This window comes from Heliangelus exortis, chromosome 2, assembly GCF_036169615.1.
Source record: "Heliangelus exortis chromosome 2, bHelExo1.hap1, whole genome shotgun sequence".
In the NCBI taxonomy this organism is placed as follows: Eukaryota; Metazoa; Chordata; class Aves; order Apodiformes; family Trochilidae; genus Heliangelus; species Heliangelus exortis.
The window spans coordinates 109244232-109259351 of record NC_092423.1 but is presented as its reverse complement, the minus strand read 5'-3'; the positions used below and the strand labels follow the sequence as shown (position 1 = coordinate 109259351).

The 15120-nt window shown below is 38.3% G+C and overlaps 1 protein-coding gene and 1 long non-coding RNA gene across 5 annotated transcripts in view; one reads left to right on the top strand and one right to left on the bottom strand.

Annotated features, from left to right (window-relative positions):
* The window catches only part of SPIDR (scaffold protein involved in DNA repair), a 199435-nt gene that overhangs the window by 1041 nt on the left and 183274 nt on the right, over positions 1-15120 (bottom strand). For 2 of the 4 annotated variants that reach the window (XM_071737505.1, XM_071737507.1), the window contains exons 13-19: positions 14293-14436; positions 14139-14198; positions 10347-10545; positions 9218-9370; positions 4372-4465; positions 2744-2858; positions 2209-2262 (exon numbers count right to left, since the gene is read on the bottom strand). In XM_071737505.1, coding sequence (XP_071593606.1) covers positions 2209-2262; positions 2744-2858; positions 4372-4465; positions 9218-9370; positions 10347-10545; positions 14139-14198; positions 14293-14436 — 819 coding nt within the window. Of the gene's footprint in view, positions 1-500; positions 626-2208; positions 2263-2743; positions 2859-4371; positions 4466-9217; positions 9371-10346; positions 10546-14138; positions 14199-14292; positions 14437-15120 lie in introns of all 4 variants that reach the window. The other 2 variants (XR_011724532.1, XM_071737506.1) reach the window with 2 other exon arrangements.
* Positions 4461-15120, top strand: part of LOC139793181 (uncharacterized) — a 37302-nt gene continuing 26642 nt past the window's right edge. Inside the window, exon 1 of the long non-coding RNA XR_011724533.1 lies at positions 4461-4648. This is a non-coding gene — a long non-coding RNA (uncharacterized lncRNA). The remainder of the gene's footprint in view (positions 4649-15120) is intronic.

Genomic DNA, 15120 nt, shown 5'->3' with positions numbered 1-15120 from the left:
ACACTATATATCGATCACCCTAGCTAACAGATCCACCAAAGAAAAAAATGTTTTGTAACTCTTTCTACTCCCTCTCTCTCCCTCTTTTAGCTTCGTGTTACATCATGACCACTGCCACCTCCACAGTCCCTTCTGTTCCATGACCCGACTGGCACTTTATCACCACGAGCTGGGGCTGAGGGCATATGTGGAGACTGTATCCTGTGTGGAGGAGAGGGATGTGAGGCAGGGATGACTTCTCTAAGATGAGACAGCAGAAGAACCAGTAACACTGATAGCTGATACCTTGCCCAAGAGGGTCCCTATCTCAGATGGCAAGTTCACAGACATTTCTTTCCTCAAAGGGACTTGCCCATGACCACTCTATGCCTATGCCCCTGCTTTCACTTGGGCTGTGCACATGATACAGATATGTGAGGCCCATGTCTCTCCCCTAATTTGACGTATAAACAACCTTTTTTTTTTATTTTTTTTTATTTTTTTTTCTGGATTATTTTTACCCCATACCGGTTCTGCAATCCAATTCACCACGCAGCTGGACAAACAGCTACAGTGGTGCCATGGAAGAGTTGTCACAAGGTAAGGAACAAGAGGCCAGGGGCACTGGTGGCTAAAACCAACCTTCCTGCCAAAAGAGATGGTCACAAAGCTGCACCCTTAGAAAAAGCAAAGCCACCTCAGCGGTGTTTCTTGGGATTAATCTCTCTCTCTGTTGAGATGTGCTGCTTTTTAAAATGCAGCAGTTCAGAGATGGAAACACTTATGAAAGAAAAAAGAAAAAAAATTTTCCCTGCATTTCAGCTGGGGAAAAAATGTTTCTAAGTTGCCAGACTTCTAAACACCAGCATTATAATAACTGAAACATGAAAAAGAGGTTGTTTGAATTCTATTAACTCAAAAAAGAACTACATTTTGTCAGTCTGTAACCAAAACAGACACATCCTGTAAAGCTTAGCAAGAATTAACTGCTATTAAAAGAGCAAACATATTTTGGAAATTTCTTTTATCTCATTGCTTAAATGCAATATACTTGCTCCAGCATAAGAAAAATAATCTACCATTTCAGAGAGATGTTCCACTTTAAAAATTATCTGTGAATCCCATTAAAGCCATGAAGCATGTAAGAGCAAAACGCTAGAAGACTCTGCAAGACAGGCAAAGCAAAAGGACCCCAGTATGTGTCACCTAACTGATGATACCTACCTGGGATGATTAAACAAGGCAACAAGCTGATCTTTGCTCCCTTCCACGTGCGATGGAGAGGGAGGGATTTCAGGATCCTAACTGGACTTAATCACCCTCTAAAGCTGCTGCTCCTTCGCCGCTGACCATCCGGCAGCCAACGCCGAGCAGGCACCTACCTGGGTGCCTCCCTCACCTGTGATAAATCTGGGTCACTGTGCCAAATGTCAGGGTTCTTCTGATATCTCAGATTAAAGGCATAGCTTTTAGTCACAATTACATAAGCTGTACCTGTGGATCCCCACGGAATACATGTGTTTCATTCATACAATTATCAACTATTATCTTGCAGGCGTTTTGCAGATTTCTCTGCTATTACTGCCTGCCAGTAATTTCATGGCCATGCTGTTAGAAATTAGTTGGGGTTTATAGGCTTTAGAAGACCACTGTGAAAAGGTGGAACTGTATCTTTGCTGTCTTTGGATCCACAGCCAGAAAGTGGGAGTAAAGCCCAGCGCTGTGCATCACAGCTGTGGATGCCTGGACATAGTGCTATCTGCTGATAACCCTGCAGATCTGCAGCTGAGCTACAGCTGTCTGCACACTCCATCTGTGGCACCCCTCTCCCAAAAAGGAGGGTGTCAGCCTGATGACAGTCGTGCAACAGCAGGGCATCAACAACTGGAAGGTGGGACTGTCAGAGGGCTCAGCCCACTCAAATCCCAGGCTGGATATGAAAAAAAAAAAAATCATTTCTTAGTGAAATCTCCTACTGCTCCCAGTGCAGTACTGAAAACAGGCTGCCTGGAAAGGCAGAATCTCCATCCCTGGAGGTTTTTGAGATCCTGTGAGCCAAAATCGTGGATGACCTGTCCATGCTTTGGCAAGAGCCCTGTGTGAGGGGTGGGTCAGATGATGGTCTCTGAGAGTCCCTTCCATTTTTATGATGTATCGTGCCACCTGTACTCAGCTTCTACAGGAAGGTTTGCAGTTCACCTTTCTTTCATCAACACTCATTATACCTACCCCATCCTCACTGGGAGAGGACATCAGGAGAGAAGAGATTGTCCTTTGTAACAGCTGGAATGAGAAAAAGAACGAGTTTTGTTCATAACAAAAATCTTATGTATTCCAAGATGTTCTGTTTGCAGGTTAGAACAGTCACGTTGAACAAAGATTTATCGTTTTATTATAGAATGATTTTGTTTCTCTGGCCAAGAAACCCAAGGAGAGGTGACACAAAAGATGTTCAGAATGAGAGTCTAAAAATACATATTTCTTTTAGATTGTGGAGGCTGAGGTTACCCAAGGCCCAGCCCAACAAAGTCCTTCAGCTGGACCATAAACCTGTTTGCAAACCTCAGGGTGAACTCAATGACTGCACTATTTGAGTAAGATCTGGGAACTGGGTCCTTAGTCCAGTGAAATGCCATCTTAGTAACAGATTAAATTATGGGATAGTCTGACATCTTTTAGTTTTTCTTCTGACAGAGCTGTTTATAGAAGTCTGTCTTAGAGCACCTATGTACTAAATACACTGTGTACTCATTTTATGCCATACCTTTACTTTTACTCTACTTTGAGCTCGGGATGGACAACTCAAGAAGACTTCCAGTTGCATTTTCAAAACTGGTGAAATGACAACTTCAGAGCACTCGTTGCAATACAGCAGTCTTCTGAAACATGCAAATAACAGTGAAAAACACAGAGAAATGGAAAAGCTATCAGTCATAAAACACAAAAAAACCCCAGCAAGCTTAGCCTCCAAAATACTTTGCTGGTAGACTTCTAGTAGGAAAATCCTGGTAGAGATTCAGTTGATAATAGCAAACAGAGCTTTTTCATTGAGACAGCTCAGTAACTCTCTTGGAAGACCTAAGCTCTTCTAGCAAAAGGATCTTCCTTTTGTAAGTTTTGGCAACGTGGGTGGGGGTTTGCTATTTATAGTCACCCAACTTAAACAAATATTAATCTTGTAGACTTCTAAAAGTTATGTCAAATGAAAATTTGTAGTATATATTTGGCCCAAGTGGCTTATTGATTTAGGCCTGTGTTCAGCAAATGTTCAGTGCTTTCAGCACACACTTAAGTTATATGCATAGAATTAAGCTCAGCTAATAAGTGCTTGTTGGAATAATGCCTTAAACAAATATTGATGCTAAATTATTTTCCAAATGAAGAAAAAGTGTCCTTCACAGTAGAGATTTTTTTTATTGAACTGCACTACTATGTGAACATACACACATCCTTATTTTTTGCATGATAGTATGATACCAGACAACTTTTTTTTTAAATTTTCAACCTTTTTTCCCCTGGAGGCTATACATAATGAAACATCAGTGGTAAAGGCTCTCATGTTTAGAAAAATGTTATCTATTTCAGTGGATCAAACCCACCCAACTTGTCCTTAAGCTTTTCATAAGCTTTTCCAGTAGAAAGAATCCCCCTTTCCTTCTTTTAACACTCTGACTGGTCTCTTATCCTTCTGTGGTTTTATGCCAGCAGGTATCTGGCTAAGCAAGCTGCAAGAGCAAGAGCAATCTGGCTGAGCAGCTGAAGAAAAGGCTCTCCAAGAGCATGTCAGCATGATGCAGGTTTAGCATTTCAGGTGGTAACAGGTCCTGTAGGATCAGTCTTTACATTCAGGACAGTCATACTCCCAGCATTATTCAACATCCTTTTTAGAACAGTTATAAATTCAACAGGTCTGAAACTCAACCCTTTAACACTTAGGGAAATTACATCAAAGATCACACTTCAGTGTAAAAAAAGAGGTGAATTGGGGGTACAAGAGGGTTACAAGGTAGGGTGGAAAAACACAAGAGGCTACTTTCAAAGAAGCTTAAAATCAGACCTGTGATTTATGTGGCTGTTTATTAAAACTAATATTATAATGCAGTGGGACAATGCAATGGGCTATGAAATCTTTATGAGCAATGCTTTAAGATTAGTTTGAAAAAAGATGTGATAACTACAAATTCAAACCAATTCATATCTACTTGTATCTTTCTTAATAAATTAATCTAACAGTGTGGGTTTTATCAGTTCATCAGCAATATAAATACTACGTCTTAGTTCTAGGAAGGAACAAAGTGCAGCCTGTGCCTGCAGGAATCATTGCATCATCTACTGCTCTTACAGCTACATCTGCAGAACACCTGGGGTGCTCTGGAGCATGCTGACTCTCACCTGTCCTGGGGACACAGTTCCAACTTTCCATTGCCACATCTGTTGCATGTAGGCCAGGAGAAAGCAGTGCTCTCGTTAACTCCAACAATAGTACCTGCAGAAGACGAAATTCTTAGAAAATATCAAAAGTAAGCTAGAAAACACAGCCACTCCTGGCTTCACAGCAAGTCTGATCCTTTCTGACTCTCAGCCTAAGAGTAAGATTGGTCTGAGCAAGCATCAGCTTTTCCATCAATCTCACTCTCTTTCTGCTTTGCCCCTCCAACGAGGGATAACAGTTTGGGTGAGTGTGTTACATTCTAAGAATACCAGAAGGTAGATAATTGATAATTAACTTTTCAGTCATTTTTGTTTGGGTTTTTAAATTGTCTTTCTGATTTGTTTTTGCTTATTTGTTTTCTTTCTCATCCTCTGATGTTTCCCTGGCATAAAAATCACACGGTCAGATAGCTTGATATGCATATTTAGGAAACATAAACCAATGAGAAGACCCAGTGCCTTTCAAAAACAACTATGCTGGTTAAATTCCATTAACAATTGAGTTATTCTTCATTTATACTGATTTAATAGAGATTAGATCTGGCCCACAGATTTAAGCGTGTGCCTAAGAAGGGAATGCCAAAGACACTTTGGACTAATACAAAGGGCCTCACTAGTTTTGGCAAGAAAAAATATATTCAGTTTTATGAGAAGCCAGTAAAAAGTGTATTATGTTTTATGGTAATAATATGCTGAAATTATGAGCATTGTTTATGGAGAAAATACTTCTGTGCATTTTGAAGTGTACAAAGTGGATCACCTGTAAGAATGAAATTACATTAACTAAGCCCTGACTGGCACAACACAACTAAAAATGCCAGCTTCTGTTGAGTGAGAGTCTCATGAGTGCATACTGTATTCAATGAAAAAAACTCTTGGATAGCAGGGAGCATTTACACTGTCTGGTCTGCAGCACAGGTTATTAATCCCTTGCTTTCCTAGTTCTTCTGGAAGAAGGCCTGACAGAAGGAGGGAACTAAGCATGAACAACAAAACTGTAATTTTCCTTGGGAACTCAAAGGACAGCAAGTCTGGACATCAGGAAAGCTCCTAAAATACAAAATTTATGACACAGTTTCTATGCATATAATGAAACCATATGGATTTCACTGACAGAGTAATCAATTCTGTGCATTTAATCCTTTGGATTGTTACAGGAATGACCTCAATTCTTCAGTTTTTGTGATAAACCTGGAGTTTCCACCAGCACAGGCTACTACAGGGTAGTGGCTTTCTGCCACAGCAGGGGCATGTTTCCCTTTTTCATGGAAAAGAAAAGCTACCAGTTAGTTTGCTGAATATGTGTACTTTTTCATTAAAAGGATAAATAAAACAAAGGGTCTTTTCTGACAGATCTCTTTCTCTCCCAGCCTTTTAACTTTCCCTCAGTTATGTGCCACATTGCAACTGCAGGATGCCACTGCACAAATAACACAAGTACGTGTGAAAAAAACGAATCAGGATTATTCTAAGGAGATTCTGTCTGGAGACATTTATTTTGATGACAACATAAAGAGTTCCCTCAGAAAAATACCCCAGAAATCACTGCAGTCAGAATAAATGCAACAGATCTAATAACCTATCCACAGCCTGTGCAGCCTGCATGCAAAGTGATTTCTCAGGGTTAAGCTGCTAAACAGCTGAACATCTTTGTCTAGAGTCTAGATTTTGCTTAATGTTCAGAAACCTTTTGGATATTCTGCCAAAATCCTCCTTTTAAATGGAAACACACTTAGACAATTTTTTATTTTTACCTCTAGTCTATTTACATGGGTTGTGGCTGACATCATTAAGAAGAGACTGGTACAAGGACAGCACCTGGAAAAACAGTCTCTGATGAGGAATGCAAAGAAGGGCTGAGGATTAAAAGTAAAACTCTGGCTGAAACGTTCGAAAAATGAACGTGTGCATTTTTTTTTTCCAATCAGTTACCCCAGTTAATGGACAGGAAGGGGAAAAGTTCAATCAAAAAGAGAAACCTAGGTAAGGTGATTGACCCTTTTTTATTTGCATTTTTAGGAGAGAAACTAAAAAAATAACCATAAATATGAAATTTTCATGTCAAAATTTAGTCACTGGTAGTGAGCCATATTCTAGGCAAATATCATTAATCAAGTAATGTGTAAGAGGAAAAACAGTTCCGTGCAGTAAAGAACTTCCAACATTTAAGTCATCCTGATGGCTACTATACAGCAAAATGAGGTTAGAAATTACTTTTCAATGCATAGTGATAAGAAAATAAATATATTAACCTTGAGCTCACAGGTGAGAACTTTCCAGTAGAAAGCAACCACAGGTTTCACTCATCTGTTGAAGAGAACTCACTCTGTCCCAGAGCTGATATGACTTGACCTCCCAAAACCAAAGATTTCTGACAAACTCAGGGGCTCTGTTTGGACTGCAACAATGTCCTTTTCAATGGGGAAGGAATCCCTAAAGTTCATCCAGACCAAACTCCTGCTCCAAGCTGGGCCAGTTTTCAAGTTGTACCAGGCTGCTTGGAGCCCAGCTCGGAGCAGGAGTTTAGACTGGAGAAACTTCAGGGTTTCCTTCCAACCCAACTGACACTATTCATACACCTTACAAAAAAAACCCCAAAAAAACCCAACCCAACCCAAAACCAAACCAAATCAAAAAGCCCCTGTTTTCAACCAAAAATCCAGCAGGCAGCATGGCCTATGTCCCTCCCCAGTCCCACCACTCCTGGATGCTCTGATGCTGTGCCCAACCGCTGTGCCTGTGGATGGGGAGGTAAATGACCACCTTCATTTTTCACAGGTTAAAAAGAAATTTTTCTAGGAAAGGTTGAGCCTGCTGAACTCCTGAGTGCCAGGGGGAGCAGCCATGACTGCAGAGGAACAAAAAGAAGCACTGCTTCAAGAAGGGGTAGAATAAAGCTTTTGCAGCCTCTGTAAGTGTTAGGTGAGAGGAGGCCCAGATACGTAGGTGACCAAAAGCTCAGGAAGTGAAAGGAGGACACAAAGAGAAAGAATGAACGAGGTAAAACTGCTTCTCATTGAATGCCAGACTAACAGCTCTCAGAGTTAAGAGATAGAGACAGGAAGTAAATTTCAGAGACTGTAAATTTTCCTTCATGGGTTACTCCATCAAATACCTATGCTCTCACCAACAAAGTAGGGTTAATGCTATTTTCATATAGGATTCATTTCACTTCTTCAGTAGAAAGACATGGGCAATAACTACCTCAGTTCCAAAACACTGGGTATATATCTAAATGCTATTAAGAAATTTTAGTTACTATAAAAGTGAGAGTAACGCTACAGATAGCATTAGCATAAATAATAATATAGAAGACACTTTATATTCTACATTGGTACAGCAGTGTGGGAACATACTGGTAACAGGTATCCTGTTTTTTCAGGTGAAGCAAGACACAGTTGTAAGATTAATGTCTCCTTTTGTCGTTCCATCTGTAACACAGGAGAGGGAATGTGTGACACCTCCCATATGTGTAAAGTAAGTACTTGTTTACACAATAGATGAGAAAGGTGTATTTTCTTTGCTTTACTGGATAATGCAAGGACAGAAAAAATGTTTGCTTTATCCTACTAGAAACACTGTCAATGGGACTAAAGAAGACAGGCACTTCTCATTCTTAGTTACAGAATGAAGAGTGGAGAAACGAAAATTCTTAGCATCACTATTGAAGGGGATAAAAGAAAGGCAAGGAGTATTCCACACCCAATGACAGTAGTATCCTTCAAGTAACTCCCCATATTGATGTGAGATGTACATAACAACCAAGGCTTTGAGTGAAATGCTTCAAGTTGTGCTTGTTTTTCATTATGCAGTGTTAACAGTTCAAGATTTGTCACTGCAAGGTGCTCACTTATTAATCACAGATAACTTGTGGCTTTACCTTAGCAGAGGGTGTTTAGTAACAACTTGGCGTGGTTTCAAAATGTCTTTTCAGTGTATCACCTTACAGCTGGACGGATTAATTTGTAGCCATTATTTGCTATTATTTTAAAGCTCATTTCAAATGCTTCAGTGAATAGTTGAAGGCATAAACATAAAACAGTATCAAAGAATTTTCTACAGGAGCTCCTGGAATCATAGGAGTTAAATTAAGAAAGGAAATTGTCCTTAAAAGCCAAGAGTTACTGGGCTTTTAAGGACTTTTCCCTATAGGCACTCTACAGCTGGGAGGTTTAGGCTGACTGGACAAAGCATCAGAAAATACACAGAAGGAAATGTTTCTGCATGATTAGGAAATGTCAGAAAATACTTTGTACGAAGTGTTTCTGCATGGTTAGTGGTAGGACTGAAATATTAGACACAGCAACGATCCAAAGTGGCTGGTGAGCAAATATTGGCCAAGTTATGCTAGATGACTATGGTGAAATATTCAATTGCCCCACTGCAGCAAAGCTCCAGGGAAATCAGACACTAAGCCCTACCATTCAGGATCTGGCTAACATATCTGATCCATCTGCCTAAAAAATATTGTTATACCTTACTGCTGCCAACATCAACAAGGCTGGTGTGAACAGAAGGCTCCTGAAAGAAGATGGCGATGGAAGGAATATAAACATAATAAAACAGGTTGTGCATCAGAAATTTATTCTGGAGTGTGAGTGAGTGAGTGGGTGCAGAGCTTGGCTAGCAAATAGCAAAACAGAGCCCAAAAAGAAGTATGAAAACTTAAATATACTCATGACCCCCAGTAACACTGAGCTTTTTTATCCTTCCACACTATTCATGCAAGAAATCAATATGAAGACCTGAAAGATTAAAGCGAGCACAAATAATTAACCGTATTAATTTCAAGAAAGGCCATACAAACCTCTTACAGCACAAATGGAGTTGGCCTGTGTTGTAGAATCCAGCTCATCGAGTCTGACAGGGCCAGTCAGCTCACTGAGGTCAGCACCGGCAGCCGAGCACAAAAGAGGCTTTTGTAATAAGAGAACAGTACGTTCAACACAAATAATCCTACCTGCCAACAAAGACATTTCAACTCAGTACAGTAACAAGGAAAAAGGTGACCATGTTAATTGCCATGGCCAATAAAGACAACCATCTCTGCCAGCTCCTAAGCAGATGGATAGACTCCATCAGATTTTCTCAGTGACAAAATATTTCGCTTTCAGGGATACATGCATCATGCTCTTGTTACACTTTGTGACTCCCAGGGGAAAAAAAGAAAAAAGATGTTTTAAAAATTCAAACATGGCAGAAGGGAGTCCAACTCCACTCTGACTGCATTGCACCTTGCTCTCCACAAACACAGTATTACCCTCTCTTCCCTTGTAATAAGATCAGGCACACCTGCAGGTTGTCTTATTTTGTCTCAAAAATTAGAAAGAGAAATTTATTCTCCAAAGAAGAGATGTTTGCCTCAGCACACACAGCCATTTACACAGGTGGTGAAAGCTCACAGCTAAGACAGTAGAGGAGTTGTAAAAGTTCTGTGTCTAGGGACACTCAAATCTCTATATCAATCCTCCTTTTAAAGGTACTAAATTGTAGGAAACAAGTTTCTACAAGGATATAAAGCCAAAAAAACCCCAAGTTTCTTAATAATCCAACCATTTCTGTTGGAAAGGACCTACAATGACCATCTAGTCTTACTGTGAGTATTTGAGTCTTCTGTCAGATAGTAAATTTGATTGACACTGGTCATTAGACTCAACAGCCATCAAGAAAGACTGACATAAATACAGGTGGATATACAGCAGGACCATTGAATTTTCTCCTTTACTTGGGAGATCAAGGAAAAAGAATGTAAAAAAAAAAAACCCACCTCTGGGAAAGCTCTAATTACAACTGCTTTCAAATTTCTTTCCAGAAACTCACAACTCATTTTCATCTGAGAATGAAAGTGTCTGTAGGCCACATATTGCAGTGCTAGAGATAGGGATGCTACTTCAGTTTGATTCCAGCTGCTTCAGAGCCCTGTGTGAAGCCCTTACCCTTTCCCCACAGAGCATCCCTGAAGAAGACAAGTGGTGAGGCAGCACTGAGGGCTTCTCTGATTTCTGTGCTGAGAACACAGGATGCAGCAACTGACACAGCAACAACTTTTGGAGTGCTGTGAGCTGGATTTTGTAATGTGGAGTCAGTCACAAACAACCAAATCTCTCTTTGATTTACAGGAACACTGTGTTTTGTCTACAATTAAAAAAAAAGAAAAAAAAAAGATACAAAATCCAAATGCAGTTGTTCATTTTTAGAAGAAGGAAAGATTAAATTAACATCCCTTTATGTAAAACACTATGAAAACCAACAGGAATTATTTCATTTTGGACCCATTCAGGATAATGAATTTTTCATTATTCCTTACTGCAGATACAAACACCTCTCTACCTCAAATTAACTTTCTGAGGTTGACCCACTGTAATCTTGGCTTTGCCTCTATCATCTATCCTGCTTTATCATAACTCATTTGGACTGTACTAGGGATTTGAAAATGTTTTTGAGTCAGAAAATATTATATGCTGCATATACACTATATTATATGCCATATGCATATATGTATATAAAAGTTAATTGCCAGTATTTATGAACAAAAACTTTTATAATTCTTCTCTTAAAAAAAAAAAAGCTAATAATACTACTCGTCTTATTCCTGTGTGAGCAAAATTTCCATGTACACTGTTATCTGATTCCCAAGAGCACCAGTCCTTGGCTAATAGCTACTGCAAGTTACAAAGCTGGAGTTTTTTTTCTTTCTGTTGAACAAGCATCTCTAAATATTTGATTGATGCCCAGAAATAGGAAAGTAGGTAACTCGTAAGTAAGAGACATAAGAATCTGCAATGACAATGGAATTTTTCTGCCTGGGACCAGTATAAAATATATGTGACTAAATTAATGAGATTAATGTCTATCACAACTACTGATGCCATTATCAAAATACCTGTATTTCATCTTAGCCTTCATATCTGAAAATAACTTTCAGAAACCCAGTAGTGGTTTTTTAATTTTTCATATTGGCATGATGAACAAGACAGACTAGACAGTCATTACATACACATCAGTGCTTCTTGTTCCAGGGTCAGATGGGTTACACTTTGACAATTCATGCTTTTCTTCTTTTTTCTTTTTTTTTTACATATCTTTAATAAAATCTGTGAGTGCCTGTGGATTTTCCCATACTCTAGAGGAAAGTGGTTTAATAGCATAGCCTATTTCACATTTACCAGTCCAAGAATTTTTAAGATTCTAATATGAAATATTTAACTGAGATAAAATTGCTTGCTTAATTTAAAAAAGTTTTTTGTTACTGTTTTTAATTAGTCTGCTGATTAAAAACTTACTTAAAACATGAAAATTAATGAAAATGAAAATTAAACTCCCCAATGACTGGAGAGACACACATCACCTAAATATTTTATTCTCAATGTTGCATATCTCTAGTGTAAGCTAAAGTAATGAGAACCCCAACTATGTGTCTTTGGTTGATTTCAAACCTTGAAGCAATTAAACACTCTAAAATTAGCTTTTTGTTCAGCAGCTCTTAGGACAAATGCAGTCATTGTAAATAATGACAGGGAAAATTTGTAACTGAGATATTATAGTTATGCCTTAATGCAATATACACAGCAGTGCTGCTGTTTCTTTGTCTGGTAACTACTTCCCTTTGAGTACCTCCTCAGTATAGATAGCACTAGGACAGCTTCAAAGAAAGAATTTTTACAGCTGTCCCGTGAGAATTACTAACACATTAAAAGTTGGCTTTCAGGAGAATCATCCAAAAAAGTAAATCATAATACCAGCAAAAATCACAAGTTAGTATAAAATCATCATCTTGCTATGTGTGACAATTTGTTCTGAACAGAGAGGACACAACAAATAACAGCAGGATTGAGTTACAAGGAAGGACAGCTCCTTAACCACAGATGGAATATATTTCCTCATATTCCTTCTGTACTGCAGTACAGATTCTGAGCAATAATAAAAGGATATTTCCATTCCCCCTTCTCATAAATGAAGTATCTCAGAATACTGCAGCTACGTAGAAGAAATACTATTTTTAAATAACATTTGAATTAGCTCATACGGCAGATTATTTAATAATAATAATAAATTTGCAAAATAAACCAAATCATAGTCCCTTCCTCACTTATTATGACTTGATGATTTTGCTTGTGAAGGATATGTCCCCTTGGCAAAGGCAACTGCAGTAGAAAAACTGCTGTTTGTGACTTTTCTCTGGTAGGATCAGGCAAGCAAAACCCTAACAGCAAGTAAATACCTTTAAATTCCTATTATACAGAAGCATTACCCAGCAGTTACCCAGAAGAAGAATATCTTCCATTGCTTTTCTAACATCATGTTCAAAAATTTTATGAGCACTCAGGTTGTTCACTTACAAAAATTTAGTGCTTACAGTTTGGTAAGGGAATAGATGTTAAAAAAATAACAGCTAATAAACTTCCTATTAGCAAGAAGAAAATCATACACATTTTTTTCCTTTAGACAAGCTTCCATTTGTTAAAATCACATCTGCTCCTGCAAGTTTCATCTTTTCATGAAGTGCTTCTACATGAGAATATTAATGACTCACAGCATCTTAAATGTAGACGTTCCTTAATATGAAAGTGTTTGGCTAGGATACCACTAGTCTGTAACTTTATTTTACTTTTTAATAGAAAAAGTTTATTCAGAATAGAAGGTTAGGCATATATGCCTCCATCTTTCTGTCAGAACCCAAAAGATCCCACCAAGTTAGCCCTTATTACATGTTTGTAAAGGCCCTGATAAATTCTCACTTAGCTTGGAGAAAACACAAGAAATAAACCTCATCTTGGAAGTTACAAGTACTCCCTGCCTAAAAACTGAATTACAACTCATTGGCTTTTGAAGCAAAAGGGCAAGACCTAAATTAAATTTATGTCTCACACTGGTGGGAAGCATCTCCAGCTATTTTGCTGCCCATTCTGGAATTTCTTTGTCTTTGGTTCATATGTTTTGATTCACACTTTGTTTCTTGTGGAGCTGATGGACAATTGCAAATTATTCTTCACCAGAATTCAGTGCTGGCTGTACTGGGGATCCAGTCGCCAGGAAAAAAATAAATAAATCAGCAACAAAAAGTTCCTTAGACTGCTGAGGGAGTTAGAAACATTTTGAAAGAAAATTGTAGTGTCATTCAGAAACAAATAAATAAAACATAATTATAAGCTTTCCAACACAGTATGGATGGCAGATGTATTTACCTAAGAGTTTCTCCTACTAACTGGACCATAAAAGCCAAACTTGCCTGAGGGGCTTCTATTGAAGTAAAAAAAAAAAAAAAAAGTCCACACACTTGCATGCAAAGAGCAAGACTGCATTTTTATATAACCATCATCTGTTTGACTCTATCCCCAGACACTCAAATGACTGGGAACTTTTCACTATGTACCTAAAGATAGCATTCAGTTCTAACCAGAGTCCCAGTGAACTTCCTGCAAGCTCCCTTACCAGGGCAAAATACTACCTCTGCCCAGATAGCAATTTATTCAAAACCAATTAACTTTCTTGACTGGATGGTATTGAAACTGGAGATGCAGTATATTTTACCCATTCACAAGCATTTTAAACCTGCTGGTAACTGAGCTCATACAACTTGTGAAAATGATCAAGGAAGGTTTGGGGTCTTCCCTTAAACAAGATGAACACTGGCTTCTTCACATAAACATTATGTTTTATGTTGAATTTATTGTCTTCACATAAACATTATGTTTTATGTCGAGTTTATTGTTAAGTGAAAATATTACCTGCAGCCTCAGATATAGCACTTGTGCCCAAAAGCTACACCGCTCGTTACAACCATCGATCTGAAAATAGTACAAAACCAGGGAATAAGACAAACATGACAGCAGAAATCCAGTGGTACAAAGTATTTGTTATCTGACTTGTAAAGCAGATTACCTGAAGAATTTCCTTTAGACCATGAACAGCTGGTGGCTGGTACAAATTAGAAATCTGTTCTTCCTCATCCACTTCCACATGTATTTCACCAGACGGAACAGTAAGAATATAACAGAAGCTGGGAGGAGAGAGATCTGTTGTCATCTATTAAAAAGTAAAGAAAAGAAATGTGACCTTAAAGAAGGCACTTTAATTTGGTCAGACAGGCTTTATAATAACAGCCAAAATGCATCAAACAATTTACATTTTAAGAGGGATGGAGAAAACAAAATTATATAGCTAGTAAAAGCAACTCACTGTAGTAGAAGTTATTAAATGAATATTCACAAATTACAAGTGAAATCAGCTTGTACTTTTCATTCTTTCCATAATCTGGCACTGGTCCTCATCACAAAAACATCTTGTAATTTGGCACGCTTGGCAAACACTGAAGCTATTTCAAGGTGCTAGCTGTTGGTTTTGCTTATTTCTATTTTATTTTATTACATGGTAGGAGTGCCCTGCTTATCCCTTTTCTTTTTATTTATTTTTTTTTTTAACATCCATAACTTTTCTGAGATTTGGGGACTTTTGCATGTGGGTGGGTTTTTGTGATAGTAAACAGCTGACAAACTTTTAAAGCTGCCAAATTGAATCCAGGGCAGCACAAGGAGATAATGAAGAACAGGAATGTAACAGCTACAAGAACTGCTCTCTTTGTCTTCTGCCAGATTTTTCTTTCCCCCTTAAAAGTACCATGACGTAACAATTTTATCAATCACCACTTAAAGATGTCCCAAGCTAGAAAGGCTTCTCAGGAAAAAAGAAGACAATGCTAGAAAATAATTT